This window comes from Vombatus ursinus, unplaced genomic scaffold (genome assembly GCF_900497805.2).
Source record: "Vombatus ursinus unplaced genomic scaffold, bare-nosed wombat genome assembly UNPS02014789.1, whole genome shotgun sequence".
Lineage (NCBI taxonomy): Eukaryota > Metazoa > Chordata > Mammalia > Diprotodontia > Vombatidae > Vombatus > Vombatus ursinus.
Window position 1 is genome coordinate 22798628 of NW_020954567.1, and position 25421 is coordinate 22824048.

General features: G+C 34.8%; 1 protein-coding gene across 1 annotated transcript in view; it reads right to left on the reverse strand.

Annotated features, from left to right (window-relative positions):
* The window catches only part of SHCBP1L (SHC binding and spindle associated 1 like), a 49899-nt gene that overhangs the window by 7506 nt on the left and 16972 nt on the right, over positions 1-25421 (reverse strand). Inside the window, exons 3-7 of the mRNA XM_027868656.1 lie at positions 25071-25285; positions 23711-23797; positions 23073-23291; positions 8265-8370; positions 1331-1484 (exon numbers count right to left, since the gene is read on the reverse strand). Coding sequence (XP_027724457.1) covers positions 1331-1484; positions 8265-8370; positions 23073-23291; positions 23711-23797; positions 25071-25285 — 781 coding nt within the window. The remainder of the gene's footprint in view (positions 1-1330; positions 1485-8264; positions 8371-23072; positions 23292-23710; positions 23798-25070; positions 25286-25421) is intronic.

Below are 25421 nucleotides of genomic sequence, written 5' to 3' on the forward strand. Positions count from 1 at the left end.
AAAAGAGGACCTGAGAGAAAGCTATACATCTTGAAAGAAGTTGCAAATGCAACCCACACTAATAATATGTGGCAACAGACTACATCAAAAAAATCTCTGAACTTTTTTGAGTAAGCAAACATGAATTTATATCCCAAATTTGGTACTTACTATGTGAATGATCACAGACAAGCCCCCCTCCAACTTTAAGTTTTCCTTATCTGTAAAATGGGGCTATAAATATGCACATTCTCTCACAGGACTGCTATGAGGAAAGTGATTCATAAATCTTATCTCAATAAGAGCTATTATTACACTCATTTTCAGATTGTCACTATCATCAGATGTAATACCACTATTTAAATGTACGAAAATCTAGTGACATCTATACTAGATAAAAAACATATATATATTTTTTTAATATACAGGAAATACTGAAGGTCCATCTGTATCCAAGAGAAGAGTAGGACAAATGAGTAGGTAAGCTAGTAGCTGTTCTAGACCTAAATAAAATTAAAAGAAACAATAAATTTGGTCTTTCCTTTCAATTAAAAAATGTTTTTGTTTACATATGAATTTATGTTATTGGGGTTTTTTTCCCAATCAAGTGAGATTAACAATAGGAGAGGATTTGAGTTCAAACCCTGACTCTGATAGTGATCACCTTTGTGATTATGAACTAGTAATGCTATAGACTACAGATGTGAAGGGCTGTAAATCACATCAACTAACATTCTCACTTTAGAGGTCTGGAAACTGAAGCTCACTGAGGTGAAGGAACCTGTCCAGTGTCATGAAGGCAGTAGAGAAAAGAGCTGGAATTAGGACCCAAGTCCTCTGACTCCCAATCCAGCCCTTTTTCCAGTGCAACATACTTGCTGAACTTTGGCAAACTCTTTAAGACATAATGCCTAAGTTTATAGATGGGCTGCAGTCTCAATGGAGGGAATTCTCACACTAATAAAATCACAGATCCTTAATGTGATAGTAAAAGATGCAAACATTGAAAAAGTTAAACTCTTAAAACTAATTTTTTGGGGAAAAACTACATGAAGGCTGACACAAAAATATGTTCCTAGAACTTAAACATTTTCCGCATTTCTAACTATGGAATTAAGCATAAGTTTTATAATATATAATTATTCTGATGCCAAGAACTAGAAAAAGAGGTAGGCTAAGTAAGGGGCAGCTCGGTGGCACAGTGGATAGAGCACCGGCCCTGGAGTCAGGAGGATCTGAGATCAAATGTGTCCTCAGACACCTAACACTCACTAGCTGTGTGACTCTGGGCAAGTCACTTAATCCCAATTGCCTCACATTAAATTAAAAAAAAAAAAAGAGGTAGGCTAACCTTTAATAATGATGTCATCAGTCAACAAGGCAAGGTTTGTAGCTTGATATTCTCCTGGAAAAAGGACCACTGTGTCACCACTGTAACAGCTATCCAAAGCCAGATCTAAATCATCATGTTGTTGGAGAAGTGTGTCTGAGGATAAGTCTTTAACCTGAAAAAAGAAAAAAGAAACAAGAAACACTGTACTTCTAATAGTAGATTTACTTAATATAAGTTCATATATAGGATTATAGGATTTAGAACAAGAAGGTAACTTAATAGATGATGTAGCCTAATCCTTCTACTTTCTGATGAAAAAATAGAACAGAAGTAATTGGCCCAAAGTCAGTAGGCAGTAAGGCAGAGCTCAGTTTCATACTCAAGGTCTTTGACTTCAAATTATTCTTTACCTAAATTATACCACAGCCACACTCCTACTTTTCTGAAGTAGGAACCTAGGTGCCATCAACAACTTGATGATTCTTTCCATTCTCAGTGCCACCACCCTGGTAAAGGCCCTCATCAGTTCATGCCTAAACTATTTGCCTTCTTGTTGGTCTCCCTCTCTCAAGTATCTCCCCACTCCAGTCCATCCTCCACTCAGTCATCAAAGTGATCTTTCTAAAGTGCAGATCTGACCATGTTACTCTATTATTCAATAAATTCCAGTGGTTTTCAAATATAAAAACCTCTGTTTGGTTTTTAAAGTTCTTCATATAATATCATCCCTACCTACTTTTCTAGTCTTCTTCACACTTCATTCCCCTCCTCCATGCACTCTGTGATCCAGTAATTCAGGCTTCCTTATTGCTCCTCAAACACAGACAGTCCATCTCCCAAACTCCCTGCATTTTCCCTGGCTGTCCCCCAGACCTTGAATTTTCTCCCTTCTCATTCTCTGTCTCCTTGCTTTCTTGGCTTTAAAGTCTCAACTAAAATCCTTAAAAGGGCCTCTGCTGGAAGCCTTTCCTGGTCCTTAATGTTAGCTGCCTTTCCTCTGTGGATTGTCTCCACTTATTTGTTTGTTTTCATGTCATCTCCCCCATTAAATAGTGAATATCTTGAGGGCAGGGACAGTTTTTGCCTTTCTTTGTATCCCCAGGGATTACTGACGTGTCTGAAATATGGCATGTGTTTAATAAATGCTTGTTAACTTAATGACTTGATTATTTGAAATGGTCTTTTATTTTAGGAAACACATCTGCTGTAACTACTTTAGCAACTACTATATCATTCTAGATTACAGAAGGTTTTTGGAAGTCAAAGTCCCAAATACTAGAACATGGATTCTTTTTTTAAAAAAATTATCATATGCAAATTAAAACAATTCTGAGGTACCACCTCACACTTATCAGATTGGCTAATACAGCAAAAAAAGGAAAATAAGTTTAAATGTTGGAGGGGATGTGGGCAAATGTAGACACTAGTGCACTATTGGTGGAGTTGTGAACTGATCCCCCAAAGGATACCCTCTGACCTGGCAATACCACAACTAGACTTGTATCCCAAAGAGATTAAAAAAAAAAAGGAAGCAGACCTTTATGTACAAAAATATTTATAGCAGTTCTTTTTGTGATAGCAAACTGGAAACTGAAGAGATGCCTATCAGTTAGGGAATGGCTGAACAAGTTGTGCTATATGATTGGAATGGAATACTCTTGTGGTATAAGGAATGATGAGCAAGCAGATTTCAGAAAACCTGGACTTCCACGAACTGATACAAAGTGAAATGAGCAGAACCAGAAGTCCACTGAACAAAGTAACCCCAATACTATGTGATGATCAACTATGAATGACTTAGCTAATAACTCTGAAGGACTTATGATGAAAAATGCTATCCATCGCCACAGAAAGAACTAATGGAGTTAGTTCTCCATTGAACTAACAATGTTCATTGTTAGTATAAATACTATATATATATAAATAATATTTTTTTTCTTGGTCTGTGTTTTCTTTCACAACATAACTGATGTGGAAAATATGTTTTGCATGACTGCACATGTATTACCTATACCAAACTGCTTGCCATCTTAGGGAAAGAAGAGGGAAGGGAAGAAAGAATGGAATTTGTAACTAAAAATTTTAAAAATGAAAGTTAAAAATCGCTGGAAAAATATTTTTAAAAATGAAAAATTATATTTTATTTTAACATTCATTTTTTAACTTTTTTCGAGTTCCCAATTCTCTCCCTCCTTCCAAACCCTCTCTCACCCACTGATTATTGAGAAGGCAAGCAGTATGTTATCAATTATACATGTGAAGTCATGCAAAACATATTTCCATATTAGCCATGTTGCCAAAAAAAAGGCAAGAAAAATAAAGTTTAAGAAGTATGCTTCAATCTGCACTCAGAGTTCATCAGTACTCCCACTGGATATAGATAGCATTTTTCTTCATGAGTCCTCTGGAACTGTCTTTGATCAATGTATTGATTACAGTAGCTAAGTCTTTTACAGCTGATCACTGTTAGAAATTTAGAGCACAGATTCTTAATCATTTTTGTGTCATGGATTCTCCTGGCAGTCTGGTGAAACTACTAGACACTTTTCCAAGAACGATATTTTTAAATGCATAAAAACAAAATATTCAGCATTACAAAGGAAAGCTATTATATCAAAATAAAGAAGTAATTTTTTTCCCCAGCCAAGTTCATGAATCCTCTGAAATCCATGTTCATGGCCTCTAGGTTAAAAAAACCATGTGCTACATACAGCATTTTATCTTTGCTATTGTCCCAGTTTATTTCCAAGCTAATCATAACTTTAAAATCACTTTGAATGAGCATTTCTTCACTTCACTTACTCATTTGACAATCCATATCTGTTTATACAAAACAATGAGTATAAAAACAGTGAGAAAAACAGAGGTTTTACTTTGGTAATTTATTACACTTAAGAGTCACACATTGTCAGGCTAAGAAGGAACTTCAGAGGCCTCTCGTTTGGTGAATGAGTTAATCAATTTATCATAATGGATGAAAGGGAAGAACTGCTGAAATCATTGCTTACCACATCACACCATGATCTACTTGCTCCTCTTTCCAAACAATAAAAAAACTTCCTAACTATAATATTTTCCAAACTCTTTAATCTCCTTAAAACACAACAGCCTATGAAATTAGCTCCTGGATAATTTTGTGTTTTATTTATATGGTTTGGGAATTTAAATGAATTACCTACAAAGGATGACTAGGATTTTCTGAGGCAAGGAAGAAACTTTTACTTAATGAATAAGAAATGAATAGCTTAGCCATTTTTCTTTCTTCTCCAACTATAAAGCAAACAGCCTACAATATGCTATCTTCCTTGTGAGGAATAACTTACATGAACAGAAATCAGAGAATATATTTGTTGTACTAGAAAATCTAAAAATAATTTAATGTAACTTGATAAACAAAGATAGACTTTTTGCTGAAATATAACATTATCTTTGAGTTTTTTAGGGCTTATATGGCATAATCTTACCTATAGATATTTTAAAAAGGTTTGCCAAACAAACTGCTTTCACAGATATGAAGAATGTTAACCTATTTAAGAGTGAAGTTTTTAGCAAGGTCTTTCTATTCAAATTACTATTTCTATTCAAATAGTCATTTGTTATTTTTTCCTAATTGTTAAAGTACATTCATAACATCTAATTTACCAAGACAGTCCCTTTTCCCTTAGGAGTAGTGATACTTTTTTCAAATTGATCTATTTCATTAATTGAGTCATTTCTTCTAACAATGCAGAGTGCAACCCATCCCCATCGTGTGGATTCTTGTTCATGTCCTTTTTGTAAATTCATCCCAAGTGTGTACCATACATGCTGGAGGCTTTTCTCACATTATCCTCACATCATGAAGGTACCTTGGCTATCCAGTTCTTATCCCTCATTCTTGCATGTGAGCAGCCCATCTTCTCTTCCTTCTCTGACATTAAAGATATTTTTAACTCCTATTCTTCAGAGTTCCTCATTGATTATATGTTACAGGCTCTTCCCAATCACAATGAACCTCTCCACTGCCTTCTGTGTGATAGTTACTTTTAATTCATTGAAAATAATGGTATCCCACGTCTTGCTGCCATATTATAACACCAAGAGAAATGACACAAAGATGAGCCTTTAGTTTTATATAAAATCAAAACTATCTGGTACTGGTTAAGAAATAGAAAGGTAGATCTATAGAACAAGGTAGACATTTAATACACAGCAGTAAGTGATTTTAGTAACACTGTATTTGACAAATGTAAAGATTTAAGCTTGTGGGACAAGAATTCACTATTTGGTAAAAATTTTTGAGAAAACTGAAAAGCATTCTGGCAGAAATTGGGCATAGTCCAATATTTTACACCATTTACCAAGATAAGGTCAAAATGGATATGTGACCTAGATATAAAGGAAAATGTCATAAATAATTTAGAGGCTCACTGTTTTGGTTTTGATGGCTCAGAGTAAGTGTAAATAGCAACTGTTTCTGTTCTGGCCAGAAAACTCCAAGGATCTTCCCCACCCTGAATGATTCTTTTGTGAAGGCAAAGTAGGCCATCTTTTACCTCAATTCTTACCTAGCCTTTAACTACTGAATGGGTTTGCCTCAGATAAACTAAGACCTGGTAAAGACCTTAGTTTAAAAAGGCCAAGGTCTCCCACTGAATCTGGGGCCATCACCAGTCTTCTTGACCTCTGTCTCACCACTGCACTCTGATGACTCTGGAGGACAGAGTGAAGCTAATGACTTTGCACACTTCTGCCTCACTTAAATCCTATTCACTTGCATGCCAAGATCTATCACCCTTCTGATGTCTTTCATCTTCTTTGAGAACAAAGGACAAAAAACAAGTTAAAAGAACATTAACCATCTTATCTATCAGGCTTGTGTATAGGAGAAGAATATATGAATAATACAAGAGATAGACAGCATTGTGAGGTGTAAAATGGATAACTTTGATTACATTAAATTAAAATTTTTTTGTATAAATAAAACCAATGTAGCCAAGAACAGAAGGAAAGCAGAAAATTGGAGAAAATGTTTACGGACAGTTTCTTGGATAAAGGACCCTCATCTCAAATATACAGAGAAATCAGTCAAGTTTGTAAGAATATGAGTCATTCCCAATTGATAAATGGTCAAAGGCTATGAAGAGGCAATTTTTCAATGAAGTAATCAAAGCTATATATAGTCATATGAAAAAACTGCTCTAAATCACTACTGATTAGAGAAATGCAAATTAAAACAACTTTGAGATATTATCTCATGCCTATCAGATTAGCTAGAGTGAAATGTTGAAGGGAATATGGAAAAACTGGGACACTAATTCTTTGTTGGTGGAACTGTGAACTGATCTCCATTTTGGAGAATAATCTGGAATTATGCCCAAAGAGTTATAAAACTGTGTATATCCTTTGTACCAGCAATACCACTACTAGATCTGTTTCCCAAGGTGATCTGGAAAAAAGAAAAATAACCAATATGTTCTAAAATATTTATAGCAGCTCTCTTTGTGGTGGCAAAGAACTAGAAACTGAGAGGATGCCCATCAACTGAGGAATGGCTAGTTGTGGTATATGATTGTGATAGTATACTACTGTGCTATAAGAAATGATGAGCTGGTTGATTTTAGAAAAACATGGAAAGACTTGCATGAAATAATGAAGAGTGAAATGAGCAGAGTCAAGAGAACACTGTACACAGTAACAGCAATATTGTTCAAAGAATATCTGTGAATGACTAAGTTACCCTGAGTATTATAAATACTCATATCAACTACAGTGGACCTATGCAGGAAGATGCTATCCACCTCCAGAGAAAGAACTGATAACTAGAAATATAAAAGTATGGTTTTATGTGTGTGTGTGTGTGTGTGTCTGTGTTTGTGAAATGGTGGCCTTCTCTAGTGTGGGGCATGGAGGAAGACAGTTCAAAACTTAAAATGTAACAAAAAGTAAATTTAATTTAAATTTTAAAAATAAATTTTTAAAAAAGATCTAATAATTTTTTCTCCATTAGTTTATAAGGACCTTCCTGCTCTTTTTACTTCTCTCCAATTAAGGTCAATTGTCAAAGTTTTATGTATAATGAGGAATTGTAGAGAGCCTCCCAAAAGCCTAATGACTTCGGCATCATAAAAATTCAATATGTGGTCTTCTGAAAGATGATGATTTATTTTGAGAGGGGGAAAAAGGGAAAGGAAGGAAAAGGGAATAAGCATTTATGTAGTGCCTGCTATGTGCCAAGCACTGTGTTAAGCACTTTACAAATATTATTTCATTTGATCCTCACCTGGTAGGTAGATGCTAATAGAATTCCTAACTAATTTATATATGAAAGAAACTGAGGCAAACAGGTGAAGTGACGTCCCCAGGATCACACAGCCAGTAAGTATCTGAGACAGCATTTGAACTATTTATTGCACTACATTTATCCTTAACTTTCACTGAGCCACCACACATGACTTCATTTCCTTTGTTTCCCTCTACTCCATTTATGAAGGTCCTCCACTTTTCCTAGGCCAAATTTAGTAAATAATCCCCCTTCTCTTTATCATACAACTTCTGAGTATTCTTTCAAACAGTATTGACTAAAATGCCTTCTTCATCCCAGGCAAGGGGTCAGACCTTCCCATCATTCAAAAAATGCCCAATATCCAAACTCTTTCAGGAAATTTTCCCCAATCAATTAGAGGAAAAGTAGTGATTTCAACACCAACATGATTAAATTCCCAGAATTTCTTCTTACCCCTCCACCTGCACTAAATACTTCTGATTGAACATACTAAGAAATACTTCATCTGTCTGGATCTTGTCAAGCTTCCATTTTAAACTTCCCAAAGGCAACAATAATCTCAAATTTCCTTTTAACAGTATCTAGCATAGTGTACTACATGCAAAGAAACATTTAATAATTCTATTCAGTAATGATGAGGTAGATAGCTAAATTTGAATTAATAGACGCCTAAAGTATATTTCTTACCATTTCAGTAGTCATCACTTTGGCTACAATATGAGTTATAGTTTTTCCCAATTCTCTTGTTCCTTTCCTACGCCTCAAAATTCTTGGGAAGAAAGGTCCATGAACTCTGTAATTTAAAAATTCAGATATTTATTTAAATCAAATGTTTCAAATGAACATGAAACAGGCTAACCTAGTTTTATTTATTATGTTAGAACCTTAGTTATCCAGCATCACAGGAGAATGAGACATTCTAGATGCTTTTGTAGATAAAAAGGGTTTTAGTCTTTTCATCTCTCTCACACACACAGTCCTACAACTGTCTATTCAAGGGTTTGCTAAGGTAAAGCTATCTGTCACAAAGAGGACAAAGTAAATAAATGATTATCATTATTATTTGCTAAAATGTTCTTTATAAAAAACAACATAAATAATAGTTTTATTCTTTATGTGTACATTTGAGACTATTAAGCTCACAATAAAGTTTTTTTTACAAAAGTAAGTATTCTCCATTGTTGAATTTCCAGAAACAAAACAGTCATCTCAAGTTTGAAAATCAAAGGTATTAAATAAGTATTTTTTAAACTGTATTTGACAAACAGCTAATCACACCACAAAAAACTGAACTGATTTTATCTTAAACAGATAAGAAATGACTAGTTACTGATGTGGAATTTATTTCAGAATCATATATCTGAGTGAAGTCAGATCTTAAACTAGAGCAAGTATCACAACCAACATCAAATTAGAAGAATAAGAAAGATGCTGAGTATTAATGTAACAGTTTCAATCTCACCTCTTCAAACAGGCTACAGTAATGCTAACAAATGGGAATTAGAAAAAAACAAAGATACCGAATGACCTTGATTAACCATTTTCTCCAAGAGTGATATAAAATAATCACAATAAGTTGGCCAAACAGCCCAGAAACTGCCTTAGCCACCCAACATTCACTGCCTTGCCATGTAGAGAAATAGCAGTCAAGAGTAACACTAGTTTAAAATACAAATTCATTTATAAAACACTAGGAAAAAAATTAAAGAATAACAAAAAACCAGAAACAGTATTGCATTTAGTTTCATTGATAGCAAAAAGCAAATGGGAAAGCAAGTCTATAGAAAGCTTGGTATGAGAGTCACAGGGGTATGAGCGATGATTGTTACATTTTCAGTGTGAGCATTTACACCTCTGAAATAAGTCAACAATTCAAATTAGGGCTTTAATGATTGTCTAGATTTCAGAAAATATCACAGAAAATGTTGATAATGCAAGTTTAATTTAAAAGTATGTCATGTGCACATCTTTTTTGGAAACAGTTGTAAAAAATTATCCAGAACACTCCTGCCAGGGACCAATCTAAGCAGCCATATCACCACAAAAGTAGTTATAGATGAAATTGTCAAGAATCACACAATCTCAAAGTTGGAAGGAACTTCACAGGACCTTCAAAAGCCGGTCTAAATCTAAATAACAATCTCCTCTACAACAAAGAGGGATAAAAAAGGACAAGTAGAAAGTGGAACAACAGATTTGTCAGCTTTGCTTTTCTTTTTTTTTTAACAGTATTTTTTCCAATTACATGTAAAGACAATTTCTTACATTTTTTTGTTATTTTAAGTTTCAAATTTTCTCTCTCCTACTCCCTCCTCCTTCCCTAAAAAGGCAAGAATTTTAAATAGGTCATACACGTGCAATCATGTAGAACATATTTTCATATTAGTTATGTGAAAGAAGAAACAGACCAAAAGGGAAAAGAAAAAACACAAAAAAGACAAAGATAGTGAAAACAGTATGCTTCAATCTGCATTCAGACTACATCAATTCTTCTTCTGGATGTGAACAGAATTTTCCATCATGAGTCCTTTGGAATTGTCTTAGATCTTTCTATTGCTGAGAAGAGCCAAGTTATTCATGGTTAAGCAACAATTTAAGTACAAGAAATGGCATAAGAAATATCAGCCAACTTAATCTTTAACCTGGTAAATGGAGAAGAGTGATTTCCTACATGGTATGAGCTAGGGAAGGGAAAGTTCAGCTTCCTTTACTCATGTTAATGGCAACATGGCAAGGGGGCAAAAACATAGGTGTAAATTCATCCTCCTTTTCTATGAGATGGGAGCAGACCAATTTTCAGAAGGATCTGGGTCTGCAAGGTGGTTAATGGCACAGGATTGAGCACTGGGGAATGTAATTCATAAAATGAGCTATGGAGAGAGGAAATCACTTGGAAATTACTCTAGTATATTAGTAATGCTTAACATTTTTATTTTAATAAATACTTGGGAAAAAAAGAAATATCAGCCAAGAAATATGTGATGAAATACGTGAATAAATCACGTTGTAAAAATAAGAGATAATAGATGGCTAGCTCAAGAAGCTGCACTGGTACCCACAAAATGTAAAAAGAACAAGAGGGCTCTATAACACACGAGGTAAATCCTATGAATAGGATCTTTGGAGAATATAAATGATAATCATACTTGGTGGTTGCCTTCTGCCCACATAAGAGAGAATCCATGTTACTGGATCAATTGAAATACTAAAGTATTAGGATAAATGATAAGTTCCTTGAGGGCATGGATCGTTTCATTTTTGTCTTTACATCTCTAGCACCTAGAATAGTGCTTCAATCAATCAATAAACACTTATTAAGCACCTACTATGTGCCATGCACCATGCTAGGATCTGGGGATACAAAAAGAAACAAGACAATTCTTGCTCTCAAGAAGCTCACAATCTAATAGGGGAGACAACAAGCAAACAAATCTATACAAAAAAAGCTATACATAGGATAAATAGGAAATAATTAACAGAGAGAAGGCATTAGAATTAAAAGGAGTTGGGAAAGGCTTCCTATAGAAGATTAGATTTTAAACTATACTTAAAGAAAAAGCCAGGTCTTTTGTGGATGCAAAGAATTGGAAATTGAGGGAATGCTTATCAATTGGGAATGGCTGAACAAGTTTTAACACACGATTGTGATGTAGTACTGTTGTGCTATCAGAAATGCCTGGGGGGGGTGGTTTCAGAAAAACATGGCAAGAATTATATGAACTGATGGAAAATAAAGTGAGAAGAGCCAGATCACTGTTCACAGTAATAGAAATGTTGTAACGATGATCAACTGTGAAAGATTTGACTACTCTGAGCAATACAATGACCCAAAACAAGAGAGAGAACTGATGAATGCTTAGTGCAAATTGAAGTATAATTTTCTCACTTTATTTTTCTTGCTTCTTTTTGAAACACAGCTAAAATGGAAATATGCTTTGCATGATTTCACATGTATAATTGATATACTGCTTGCCTTCTCAGTGGGTGGGGGAAGAAGGGAGAGAATTTAGAACTCAAAGTTTAAAAAGAAAAGAACATTAAAAAATAAACAAATTGAAATGTTAAATAAAAAAAAGCTAAGATCAGTAGTCATAGTGGAGGAGGGAGGGGCATTTCATGGGGGACAGCCAGAGAAAATGCCCAAAGCCAAGAGACGGAGTATCTTATTTGTGGAACAGCCAAGAGGCCAGTATCACTGGATCAAAGCATATGTGTTGCTGAACAAGGTGTAAGAAGACAGGAAAGCTAAGATGGGGCTAGATTATGAAGGGCTTTGAATGCCCAAACAGAGGATTCTGTATTTCATCCTGGAGGAGATAGGGAACCACTGGAGTTTATTGAGTAGAAGGGGTGGTATAGTCAGACCTGCACTGTAGGAAAATCACTTTGGTGGCTGAATGGAGGATACATTGGAGTCTGGAGTAGAGTGGTTTGGAGGGGAGAGGATACCTGAGGCTGGCAAACCCACCATCAGGCTAGTTCAATAGTCCAATAAGTGAGGTGATGAGGGCCTGAACTAGAATAGTGGCAGTGTCAGAGGAGAGAAGGTAGCGTATTTGAGAGAGAGGGTGCAAAGGTATTGAAATCAGCAGGCTTTGGCAACAGATTGGATATGAGAGTGAGAAATAGTAAGGAGTTGAGGATGAATCCCAGGCTATGAGCCTGAGGGACCTAGAGAATGGTGCTGCCCTCTGCAGGAATAGGGAAGACAGGAAAAGGGGCAGGTTTAGGGGGAAAGAATTTAAGTTCTGTTTTGGACATGTTTAGTTTAAAGTATCTACTGGACATCGAGTTTTGAGATGTCTGAAAAGCAGTTGGAGATATAAGATTGGAGGTCAGCAGAGAGATTGTGCTTAGTCAACAGTAGGCTTGATCTCTGAATACAGGACTGTGGAATCATTCTGTTCAATACCTTATGCTGCAGAACCCTAAATCCTAACTGAAATAAGATACTAATTTTGAAAACTACTCATATTTACACTATATTTTATAGTTTACAAAATGTCTTTTTCTAAATTGTCGCATCAGGGGGCAGCTAGGTGGCACAGTGGATAGAGTACCAGCCCAGGAGTCAGGAGGACCTGAGTTCAAATCTGGCGTCAGATACATAACACTTACAAGCTGTGTGACTTGAGGCAAGTCACTTAACCCCAATTGCTCACAAAAAAAAAAACAATTAAATTTTCTCATCAGGAAATGTTAAGTAGAATGATACAGGCTTAGAGAGTTCAGTATTCTGCTCAAGGTAAAACACTGGTTATCATAGTACTATGAACTCATATTTATGCAGTGCTTTATGGTTTTCAAAGCACTTTACATACACTATTTCATCTGATCTCAAATTAAGATAGATAAGGAAACTGAGGCTTAGGAAATTTAAATGATGGGCTCATGATCACACACATAAGAAGAGGTAAAGAGCCAAGATCTGAACTCAGGGTTTCTGTCCAATACTCTATGACACCACATTGCCTTAGTTATTTGACCAATGCCTGGGGAGACTGGAATCATACTTTCAAAGTCACCGAGTCCATACATAACATCTAAAAAAGAAATCCTTTTTAAATAACATCTCCAAATTAGTAAACTAATTTCTACCAATGATGGGGAACTCACTAATTCCTAAAGGAGCCCACGACACTTTTGGATAGCTCCAGCTATTAACAGGAAAGTTTCTACTTATATCAAGGCAAAATTCTACTTTTTGGTACCTTTTACCCACTGACCCTCATTCTGTCCTCTGCAGCCTTATCAGTCGAAACATTAATTTACCACCCATCTCATATCTTTTGGTCTTCTCTTCTACAAGCTATACATCCCCAGTTCCTTCAACTAATCCTTCTACAGTATGTTCTCTAGTGTTTTCACTATCTTAGTTCCTCCTCCTTTAGTTTACACTCCAGTTTGAAAATGTAATTCCTAAAATGTAATCCACACTGAATATAATATTCTAAATATATTCTGACCACAGCAAAATGCAACAGTACTCTCATTCCATCTTTCTGAGTACTATGCTTCTATAATCAATGTTGCCTAAGAAATCATTAATTTGGGGTTGGGTTTCTTGGTCATATCATTCTGATTTATACTATCTTTACTGTTGTTGTTTAGTCATTTTTCAGTCATGTCCCAACTCTTCACGACCCCATTTTGTGTTTTCTTGGCAAAGATACTGGAGTGGTTTGCCATTTCCTTCTCCAAGTCATTTTACAGATGAGAAAACTGAGGCAAATAGGGTTAAGTGACTTGCCCAAGGTCACACTGCTAGTAACTGAGGCCTGATGTGAACTCAGAAAGATGAGTCTTCCTGGCTCTAAGACTGACACTCTATCTACTGCGCTACCTAGCTGCCCACATATTCAAGCTACTTAACACTCATAGATGGTATAAAAACTGTTAATTCTTGGCACCTCTTATCCCTTAATTCTATTGCTCTACCATCTACAGAGGTGGAAGAGCACTTCATGCGAGTCAAAACCACTCTGTATTTTTCTATGCTTCACAGATTGCCATAGCCAAAGAATTCTACATCAAGGAGCCAGTCTACTGGCAACAACCTTCTCTATACTTAATGAAGCTAGTTCTTGGAAAGAAAACACAGTTCATTGCTTGAATTATGCTTGAAATCTTACCAGAATGGTATTGCCAGAGCTTGTACTTTATTGGCATAGCCTTCAAGAACCCCACGAACACCTTCAGACCACAAGGTATTTGAGATAAAAAATCTCAGAAGCCCAAAGTACCAAAGTCTAGCATTAGAATGCAATATTTATTGATAAGAAATAAGTAGGGAACTAGAAGTGAATATTAATAGAAGACCTAGGCTAGCTATTACTTGCTGGAAATATTTTTAAAACAAAACACAGACCTAGGAATCATACAAGGGTAAAGAAACAATGGTTGTAGGTCACGAAAGTGATAAACAAAATTGAGATATTAGATAATCCTGAGGAAACCTCGATCCTAATTAATTAGCAAGTAATTAGGCCTGTTTCTCCATTTTGAAAATGTAGACAGTAGTAGCTATCTTAATGGACAATGTCCAGTAAGAATGTTAAGAATATAGGAATGTAGTAAGTGGTTCTGTATAATGGTGCTGAGTAAATTAATTTTATTTTTCAATCAACAATAAACAAAGATTTCTATTAGGAAAAAAATGAAAATTAATGTGGGGGCTAAAAACGCTCACTTACTTGCCCTGCTGAGTTTTTTTGTGGAAACCCAAGACTTTTTCCTCCCTCAACAATAAGATCAATCTGAATAGGAAAGTTGGATCCATGAAATTTAATTCAGAACAAATTATTGCCAAGTACTAATTAATGTCCAATGAAGATTTCATTTCCATGAATCTTTTTCTTTCAATTCAATTCAACAAATATTTATTAAGTTACTAACATGCAGAATGCTAGGCACTAGGAATATAAAGATAGATGACCCTGGAATCTGTGATGACCACCCTGTTCCTCATACCAAACATTTAATCAATTGCCAAATCCTATCACTTCTCTCTCTAGGAGCTTAACAGATGAGGTCCTTCTCTTCCACTTACAACCAGGAGTGGGCTGGTAAATGTTCAAGAACTAACTCTCCAGAAAAAAAAAAATATGTATACAACACACTTTTAAATTTAATCTGCATTATTAATATTTTATCTATTACATTAACTCTTTTTTTCTTTCTTTTTTTTTTTAGTTAGGCAATCAGGGTTAAGTGACTTGCCCAAGGTCACACAGCTAGTACATGTCAAGTCACATTAACTCTTAACAGTCAATAAAACAATAAATTGAGACCTGATCTGTAGCATTTGCCATTTTCCAAGGTGTAAATGCTCACACTGAAAATTTAACAATTGGTTCTCTAGAGCCAGTACGAGCTCCAGACACACTGGCTCCAGTACACTCCTGCACAATTTTCCACCCCTGCCCCAGTTCAAACTTTTATTCTTGTCTAGAGTACTATAGTAACCTAACTAGTATTCACACTTCTGGTCTACTCCCTTCTAATATATCTACCACACTGCTGTCCAAGTTATTTTCCTACTACACTTCAATGATCAATTTCACTGCTTTACTTAAAAACCTTCCATGACTCCCTCACTGCACAGCAAATAATATTTAAATGCCAAACCCTGGCATTCAAATCCTTCCACAATCTTGTTCTAACCTACTGCCCAGTCTTATCTCTTCTTTACATATTCAAAGTTCCAGGCAAATTAGACTACTATTCTCTACCCTATCTGTTCTTATCTTGCCCTCTCCTATGTCTGTGACACTATTAAAATAGCCCCCACGTTTAGAAGATGCCCTGCACATACCCTGCACCTGTCTCTCTCTTCTTAAAGGTAGAAATGGGGGGGGCTTGCTTCAAGGCTCTACTCAGCCACTATCTCCTCCATGAAATATTCTCTCTGATAGCCCCAAAGGAAAATAACCTCCATTGCCCCCAATTTCTTACAACACTTTACCTTTTTCTTCTTTTCCTCATTATATTCTACCTTGTATTATGTTTGTGTATAGATTGTAACCATTTTCCCACCCCAAAATTAGAACTGAGAGGGCACAATGTATTTTTAATTTTTCTTTCCCAATGCCTTGACAGAGCCTTAAGAGCTTAATATATGGGTTTTTTTTTAACTTAAATTAAGACTAATAAAGCTCTCAAGGAGCTTACAATTAAAATCTAATCAGGGTAAAGACAGGTACTTAAATAACTATGATAAAAAAGGAAGGGTGAGGTAAGTGCAAAGTGCAAAGGAGAGGTACAAGAAAAGCATTCTGAAAGACTGGAGAAAGGAAAAAATTATTTTTACCCTAAGGAGGTCAGGCAACACTTTATGAAGAAGGCAGCACTTAAGTCTTGAAAGAAGGGACTTTAAGAGATAGAGATAAGAGATGGAAGAAATACATTCTAGACTTGAGAAAAAACCTTTTGCTCATTAAAAAAGCTAAGTGGATTAAAAAAAAGCAGAATAAGAATAAAAGAGTCCAGTTTGTCTGGAACAAAAAATACGCGAAATGGAACAGGATGAACAAGAACTGCAGACAGAGTTGGGAGTCAGATTATGAAACACCTTGAATACCTTAGATGTTATACTAGAAATTTATACTTTATTCAGTAGGCAATGGGGAACCACTATAGACTTTTTGGTAAGGAAGAAACAATAAAAGAGTTGGATAAACCAGAATACTTGGGCAGTGGTGTGAAGGAAGGATTGCAGGGGGAAAACAATGAAGGCAGAAACAATAATTAGGAGACTTTTATATCAGTCCACATAAGAATAGATGAGACCTTGACTACAGTTTTTGCAATCAAGGGTAGAGAGGAAAGAAAAGAAAGGAGAGACATTATGGTGATAAAATTGATAGGACCTGGCACCTGACTGAAGCATGTTAGACTTGAACTTTATGACCTCTCTCAATGAAGGTGCTATATATAATTTTAAACTCTATTAACATATTTATTTAAGGTTTAAAGAATAACTACATAGATTCAAGTGATGTCTGAGATGATGGTAGAATAAACAAAAGTCAGAAATACTAGTTTCACTGATCTTGCTCCAAAACTCCAAACAAATGAAAAGTCAATAAAAGTAAAAAATAAAAAAAACTTCCTAAAAACAAAAGATCCTGTATGAACAGACAGTTCTCAGATGAAGAAATTAAAGCCATCCACAGTCATATGAAAAAATGCTCTAAATCACTATTGATTAGAGAAATGCAAATCAAAACAACTCTGAGGTATCACATCACACCTATCAGATTGACCAACATGACAAAACAGGAAAATGATAAATGTTGGAGAAGAAGTAGGAAAATTGGAACACTAATGCATTGTTGGTAGAGTTGTGAAATGATCCAACCATTTTGAAGCACAATTTGGAACTATGCCCAAAGTGCTATAAAATGTGCATACCCTTTGACCCAGTAATAGCACTTCTAGGGCTATATCCCAGCGAGATCATACAAATGGGAAAAGGACCCACATGTACAAAAATATTCACAGCAGCTCTTTTTGTGGTGTCAAAGAATTGAGGATGCCCATCAACTGGGGAATGGCTGAGCAGGTTGTGGTATATGAATGTGATGGAATACTATTGTGCTATAAGAAATGATGAACAGGCTGACTTCAGAAAAACCTGGAAAGACTTATATGGTCTGATGCTGAGTGAAGTGAGCAGAACCAAGAGAATGTTGTACACAATAACAGCCATGTTGTGTGATGATTAATACTGATAAACTTAACCCTTCCTGGCAATACAGGATCTAAGACATCTCCAGAGGCCTTGTGATGGAAAATGCTATCCACATCCAAAGAAAGAACTATGGAAGTTGAATTGGTAATTTTTTCTCTTCTGCTGAGTTTTGTTTCCTCTTTCTGATGGTTCCTCCTATTGGTCTTAATGTTTACTTACAACATCACTAATGTGAAAATATGTTTAATATGAATGTAAATGCATAGCCTATATCAGATTGTGCACCCTCTTGGGGAGGGTGGTGGGGAAGAAGGGGGAGAAAAATTTTAAACTCAAAAGCATATGGAAGCGATTATGGATAAATCAAAATAAATTAATCAAAAAAAAGATCCTGAAGCCACCACCATTGCTTGCTCCTCTGGGGGTAGAGCAGAAAGGGAAAGACTGGAACCATTGTCACTATAATGTGCATCTTTACCATGAGGTGCAAAGGCAAATTATGCACTAGGCACTAGGAAAATTATGGATCACTGGTCTTACCCAATCTCTCATTCTTCACGAGTTAGACAAAGATGAAGAAGAAAGAAAACCATGACTGGCAAAGGTAGATCAAGTAAGAAGGGAATAGAGAAAGTATGAAAGGAGTCTACAAAAGTGGTTAAAAGAAATAGCAGACAAAAGGGCACAAACTAGGTATAGACCAACATCTCACACCATATACCAAGACATGGTAAAAATGGATACATGATTTAGACATAAAAGGTGACACCATAAGCAAATTAGAAGAGCAACGAATAGTCTACCTATCAGATCTATAGAAAAGGGAAAAATTCATGACCAAACAAGAGATAGAGAGCATTATGAAATGTAAAATAGATAATTTTGATTATATTAAAAAAGCTTTTGCACAAACAAAACCAATGCAACCAAGATTAGAAGGAAAGCAGAAAGCTGGGAAATAATCTTTACAGCAAGTGTCTCTGATAAAGGCTCCATTTCTCAAATATATAGAGAACTGAGTCAAATTTATAAGAATACAAGTCATTCTCCAATTGATAAATGGTCAAAGGATATGAGAAGGCAACTTTCAGATGAAGAAATCAAAGCTAATTATAGTCATATGAAGAAGTGTTCTAAATCACTTTTGATTAGAGAAATACAAGTTAAAACAACCCTGAGTACCACTTCACACCTATCAGATTGGTTAATATTACAAAAAAGGAAAATGATAAATGTGGGAGAGAATGTGAGAAAACTGGGACACTAATGCATTGTTGATAGAGTTGTGAACTGATCCAACTATTCTGGAGAGCAATTTGTAACTATGTCCAAAGGGTAACCAAAGTGTGCATACCCTTTGATCCAGTAATACCACTAGTAGGCCTTTAACCCAATGAGATCATAAAAAGGGAAAAGGACCTACATGTGCAAATATATTTATAGCAGCCCTTTTCATGGTGGCAAAATAATGGAAATTGAGGGGATGACCATCAATTGAGGAATGGCTGAACAAGCTGTGGTATGCGGATGTAATGGAATACCACTGTGTAATAAGAAATGACGAACAGGCAGATTTCAGAAAAACATGGAAAGACTTGTACAAACTGAGGCAAAGTGAAATAAGCAGAACCAAGAAAACACTGTACACAGTATCAGCAACATCGTGTGATGATCAACCATGAATGACTTAGCTCTTCTCAGCAACACGATAATCTAAGACAAATACAAAGGACTCATGATGGAAAATGCCATCCACATCCAGATAAAGAATTGATGTAGTCTGAATGCAGATCGAAGCATACTTTTTTAACTTACTTTATTTTTTTCATCTTTTTTTTCTTTTGATCTGTTTCTTCTTTCACAACTGTGACTAATATGGCAATACGTTTTACATAATTGCACATATATAACCTATATCAAATTGCCTATTCTTTTAGGAAGAGGGGAGGGTAGGGAGAAAGGAAAAAAAAATTTGGAACTCAAAATCTTGTAAAAATGAATACTAAAAATTGTCTTGACATATAATTGGGAAAAAATAAAATACTATTAAAAAAGCAAATAATAAATAATGAAATAGCAGCATGTGGGCCAAAATGTTCTCTTTGGACTATTTTACCTAGTAGAACAGAAGTGGGAGCCATCTTGACATTCAGGATACTAATCCCCTCTCTCCAAATCCATATAAACAAATGAGGGAAGTAGCAGAAGGGACTTTTTCTGGAGGTAATGGATAAGTTAAAAAAAATACTCCTACAACATGTTATGGAAATTCTGCAATATCAGAGAATGAGGGACAAAACTTCTACAGAAATGCAAGTTGAATCAATACCAGTAGTGTCATAAAAATGCCAAGCAAGAGACAAAATGAATTGCATAATAAAGAACAAATAAAGATTTTAATTCAAGAGGAAGAAATAAAGGGATTTTTTAAAAAAAAATCTTACACAAAAGAACATAAAGCAAAATTAGAATAAATGTAATTAAGCAAAAATCAATGGATTGTGACACCATGAAGCCCAGTATATCATGGAACTCAAAAATTAAATTAATAACAAGGCAGAATAAACTAAAAGACTCAGAAGAGAGATCAAGATCAAATCTTAGATTAAACGGGAACCCAGTAGGGATTATAAAGGGGAGGAGAAGAGAATACCATACTTTTAAATATACAGACAATTTCTCAATGTGGTCAAGAACAGGCAATATGCCAAAAGTAAAAGTTCACAGGATGTTAGCATGGTAAAATCCAAAATCCAAAATCCAAATCTCCATGACATATAATTATCAAGCCTCAAGTTACAAAGACAAGAAATTATTCAAGCATCAAGAAAAAATTATTTAACAAAACATATGAATTTGGAATCTCAGATATCTCAGCAACAACAGAAGGAAGATAGTAAAGTTGGTCAAAAAGATCTTTACAAGACTTCTGATTCAAAAAATCATGTATCCCACAGACATAAATAAAATTCTGATTAAAGACAGAAAAATGCCATTCAAAAATCAACAATATCTGAAAGAACATATCAAAAAAAAGTCCACAACTGGAACAATTACCCTGGGAAACTAAGGTCTTTGAGCATAATCAAGTGACAAGTACTCAATAAAATTACCTATAATCAAAGAGTACAAAGTAACGTACATAAGCTTTAAAAAACAAATTTGACTTGGCATAAAAGAATATTTTATATAGTTTAATTCTTCATTGTTTTTTCATTAATCGTAGTACACATACGATTAATGAAAAAACAATGAAGAATTAAACTATATAAAATATAAAATGCAATTTTTTTAAAAGAGAAAAAATGTTTTAAAAAATTAACAAGGAGAAAAAAGCAAGATCTAGCTATCCCAAAAAAACAAGAGTCAAGCCTCAGGGAACCATAAAGATAGCTAAGTGGTATAACAGATGGAATCAGAGTTAGGAAAAATCAAATTCAAATACTGCCTCAGACACTTACTAGCTGTGTGATCCTGGGCAAGTCATTTTAAGTTCTCAGAGCTTGTTTCCTCAATATGAGAAGGTTAGAGCTGATGCCTTCTAAGGTCCCTTCCAGCTTATAATCCAATGAATCAACAGTGTAAAAGACAGAAATTTAAACTGTTTCATCAATCAGTTTTGGCACAGCAAAACGACCGACATCTCGTCTTTCACCTGGCTGCATTAATCTGGGATTTCTCTGACTGAACTGTCCACCAGGCTCCACTTCTCAGCTTCCTTTGTGTATTGCCTTCCCTCATTAGATTGTAAGCTCTTTGAGGGGTAAGGATTGTCTTTCTTTTTCTATATTTGTATCCCCAGCACTTAGCATAGTGCCTGGCACAGAGTAGGCACTTAATAAATGTTTACTGATTGATTACAGGAAAATAAAATAGCAATCATTTTCTCCAGCCAATATTAAAATAGGAAAAATGACAAAAGGCAAATCAATTTTGACATTAATTAAATGTGAGAGGTATAAATTCCCTTATTAAAAGTAAAAGTTCAGGAATATATTAAAATTTTCATTTACATGCTGATTAAAGGTTCTTTTTTTTTTTTTTTTTTTTTTGCTTTTTTGGTGAGGCAATCAGGGACTGGCTGCCCAGGGTTGCACAGCTGGTAAGTGTCAAGTTAAAGCATCATTTTTTCAAAGCTATATATCTGTTCAAAGGTTAGAACAGAGACTAGACCTGTGAAATCACTGATACAGGGAACTACCAGAAAAGGAAACTCCTTCCAAAGCAGGTTGGTATTTTCTCTGAAACTTACAGTCTTAAGAGAATTGCATAGAGCATGAAGAGGTTGAGGGACTCACCCAGGTTCTAACATCCAATATGTGTCAAGGGAGGAATTGAACCAAGGTCTTCTGGCTACAAAGTCAGCCCTCTAGCTGTATATAGATTACATATCTAGAATATGTAATTGTAAAAAACCAAAAACAATTTAAAACATCTGTCACTGCTGCCTTTGTGTACGCTGTCTCCCATGCCCAGAATTCTCCTCCTTCTCAATCCTGCCTCTTGGAAGCCATAGCCCCTTCAAAACTCAGTTCAACTATGACATCAAGAGACCTGTCCTGATTTCCCGAGTTGTTAGTGCTTCATTCCCCTATTAAAATTACTTTAATATGTTACTTTATATTTACTTATCTATGTACAGGTTGTTTCCCTCAAAAGATTATAATTTCCTGTTCCCATCGCCTAAAGCACAATAAACAATAAATGCTTGTTGACTTGAGAATGGCTGAAAAAACTGGTAGCATATCAATGTAATTTGAGATTACCTGTCATTCTTAATTGCATTAAATGTGGAATACAAAGAAATGTGGAAAGACATAAAATAATGTGAACCAGAAAATCAGTAGACATATTGATTGCAACTACATAAAAGGAAAATATGTGGACAAATAAGAAGTAAATGAATGGGCAAAAATAGAGATGGGGACATAGAGGAAATAACTGATAAGTTATGAGTATGTTGAAGGTAATTTTAAAAAAGTTAAGTAGTTGTAAATATAACAAGTCTACTTGATTTTAGCATTAAGGTTCATAATAAATAACTTATTTTTAAAAAAGAATCACTCAGGGGGCAGCTAGGTGGCATAGCAGATAGAGCACTGGCCCTGGATTCAGGAGGACCTGAGTTCAAATCCAGCCTCAGACACATAACACTAGTCGTGTGACCCTGGGCAAGTCACTTAACCCCCATTGCTCAACCCAAAACAAAACAAAAAAAATTAAATAAAAATTAAATAAATATTTAAAAATATAAAAGAATCACTCCATATTTTATTGTTGTTTGAGATGAAGTAGACAGTTACCTGAGGCGCAAATCTTCCCACATCTTCAACAACCCACATAGCATTACAATCTCATAGTATTTTTTCCAACACTCAACAGCTTCTGCTGCAGATGGATCTTCTTTAATATTGCTTTGGTATTCAATTAGTTCCACACGCTTGTTTTTGTACTTCTCCAAAGTTTTTTTAAAACGCTGTGCAATAGGACCAGGAATTGTACCATCCTGTATATCACACCACCTAAGATATATAAATATAATAGAACTTTTATCCTCTGAAATATAATTTGGATCAAAACATTTAGAGCTACAAGGGAGTTAATGCTAATAATCTAGTCCAATCTTCATTTTACAGATGATGAATTGAGGCCCAGACTGGTAAAAGTGACTTGTTTATGAAGTCACAAAGTAGGGATTCAAATCCAGGTCTTTTGACTAAAAATTCAATACTCTTTTCATTAGATCAGAGGTGTCAAACTCACAAAATTCCCAAATATAGGGCTACACCAGATTAAAATGTAATTGGGAAATGTTTAACAAAATTTTAAAAAAAACATAAATAATGCTAATTTGTGATTTTCTACCTTAATGTGCTGCCCATAGGGATCCATTTATGAGTTTGACACTATTGCACTAGATCACTTGTCAAAATATACTTACAGATTAATTCTTTCTTCAATTAGGGCTGTATAGTTCTCACAACTTTCTTCATCATCCCAGTCTCTCCAAAGGAAATCAAAGAAAAACCTAAGATAAACCCAAATTTTCTTCAAGATAGTAAAGAAATTTGTCCAAAAATATGGGGAACGATCAAATAAATTGTGATACATTAACTTAGTGAGATATTATAATGCAATTAAGATAGACAGATATGAGGTATATATAGAAATCTGGAAAGATTTATTTTAAATAATACAAAGTGAAAAAAGTAGAACTAGAAGAATGAGGGACATACTAATTAGATCAAAGAGGAAAAGTGAAGGAAAATAAACAGACAAAGTATTCCTGAGGAGGACTAAGAAAGATTAAACTAAAAAATTATGATAATTTTCACACTAAAATTAAACTAAATAAATTTAGTTGGTTGTATTGAGGTTTTGTATTCATCTTTTGTTATTTTTTTTAATATCCATAACCTTAAGAATAATCAACAAGTTGTAAAATTCAAAACTTTAGAAGTTTTTCTCAAGAATTAAAGTTCTGAAATATTTCTCAAAGGGACTAATAGAGACAGAGACTTAAAAGTGGGAAATCTGGTGTTTTACCTTAGACTATCATGACATCAAGATTCCTATAGGAAAAATAACAGTAGTGCTATTGAAAGAAAGCTTCAAAATTGACAAAATGTTTTAGTTTTGTTTCCAGAAGAAAAGATTAAGAAATGGGAAAAACAATTAAAGAAATTTAATCCATATACCCTACTGGTAACTCTGACAGACCTCAGATGACTTGGTCATGTAATGATACAGGTAATAGAATAGTGAGGTGGTTGAAATAAACATGTTAACCGTGCTGAAGCCTATTAGTTTGATAACATATAAGCAAGGTCTTGGGAAAAGTAGTACAGGTGTCTCATGAAGCAAGGAGCTCCACCAAGAGGAAATGAGGCTGGAGAAACAGGAAAGAGATGACTAGCAACAGGAACAATCGATGCTAATCACATATTGCTATCTTTTTAATGTGTTTAAATGTAGACAGGATTTCTGTTTCTTATTTCCTAGACTTTCAAAAATCAAATTCTTAGTAAAAATCAAGTTCTAATCACAGCAGAGTCTCTTATCCCAATATATATATACCTGCAAGAAAGAACAATAATAAGAGGGTAATTTCAAATATAGCAGAGGTTAGGATAGGCACTGGGTGAACTGAACTTCATACTAAACAGTGAAAACAAAATAAAACTAAACCAAAAAATATTTATTGAGAGCCTTTCATGTGCAAAGGCTACAAAAGGCTACAAATCAAGTAAAACCAGCATAACAAACATGACTAACTTAAAACCAATGAAAAATACTAATACCTTACAACTTCCAAGGCCAGGGCAATATCATGTATATCATCATCTTGCCCTTCAACTGGATAAACTTCCAAAAGAGGTACACTGTGTTCTAGTTCTTCTAATGTTTCATCAATCAAATCCCTTGGAATATTTGCAATATTAGATGAAAAGGGCTCAGCAACAGATACAGTAACTTTGAAACAAGATGATGAGCTTTGGCGTGGTTTACAAGTTACCTAAAATAAATGTTAGAAAATATATAATTAAATATTTGTTTACTTTTCTAATGTATTTCTTTTTTTATTTGGCCCAATTTTGTAGCTTTTAAAATTAAAGTTTCCTGACTTAACAAATTCATGTAATAGTTATTTA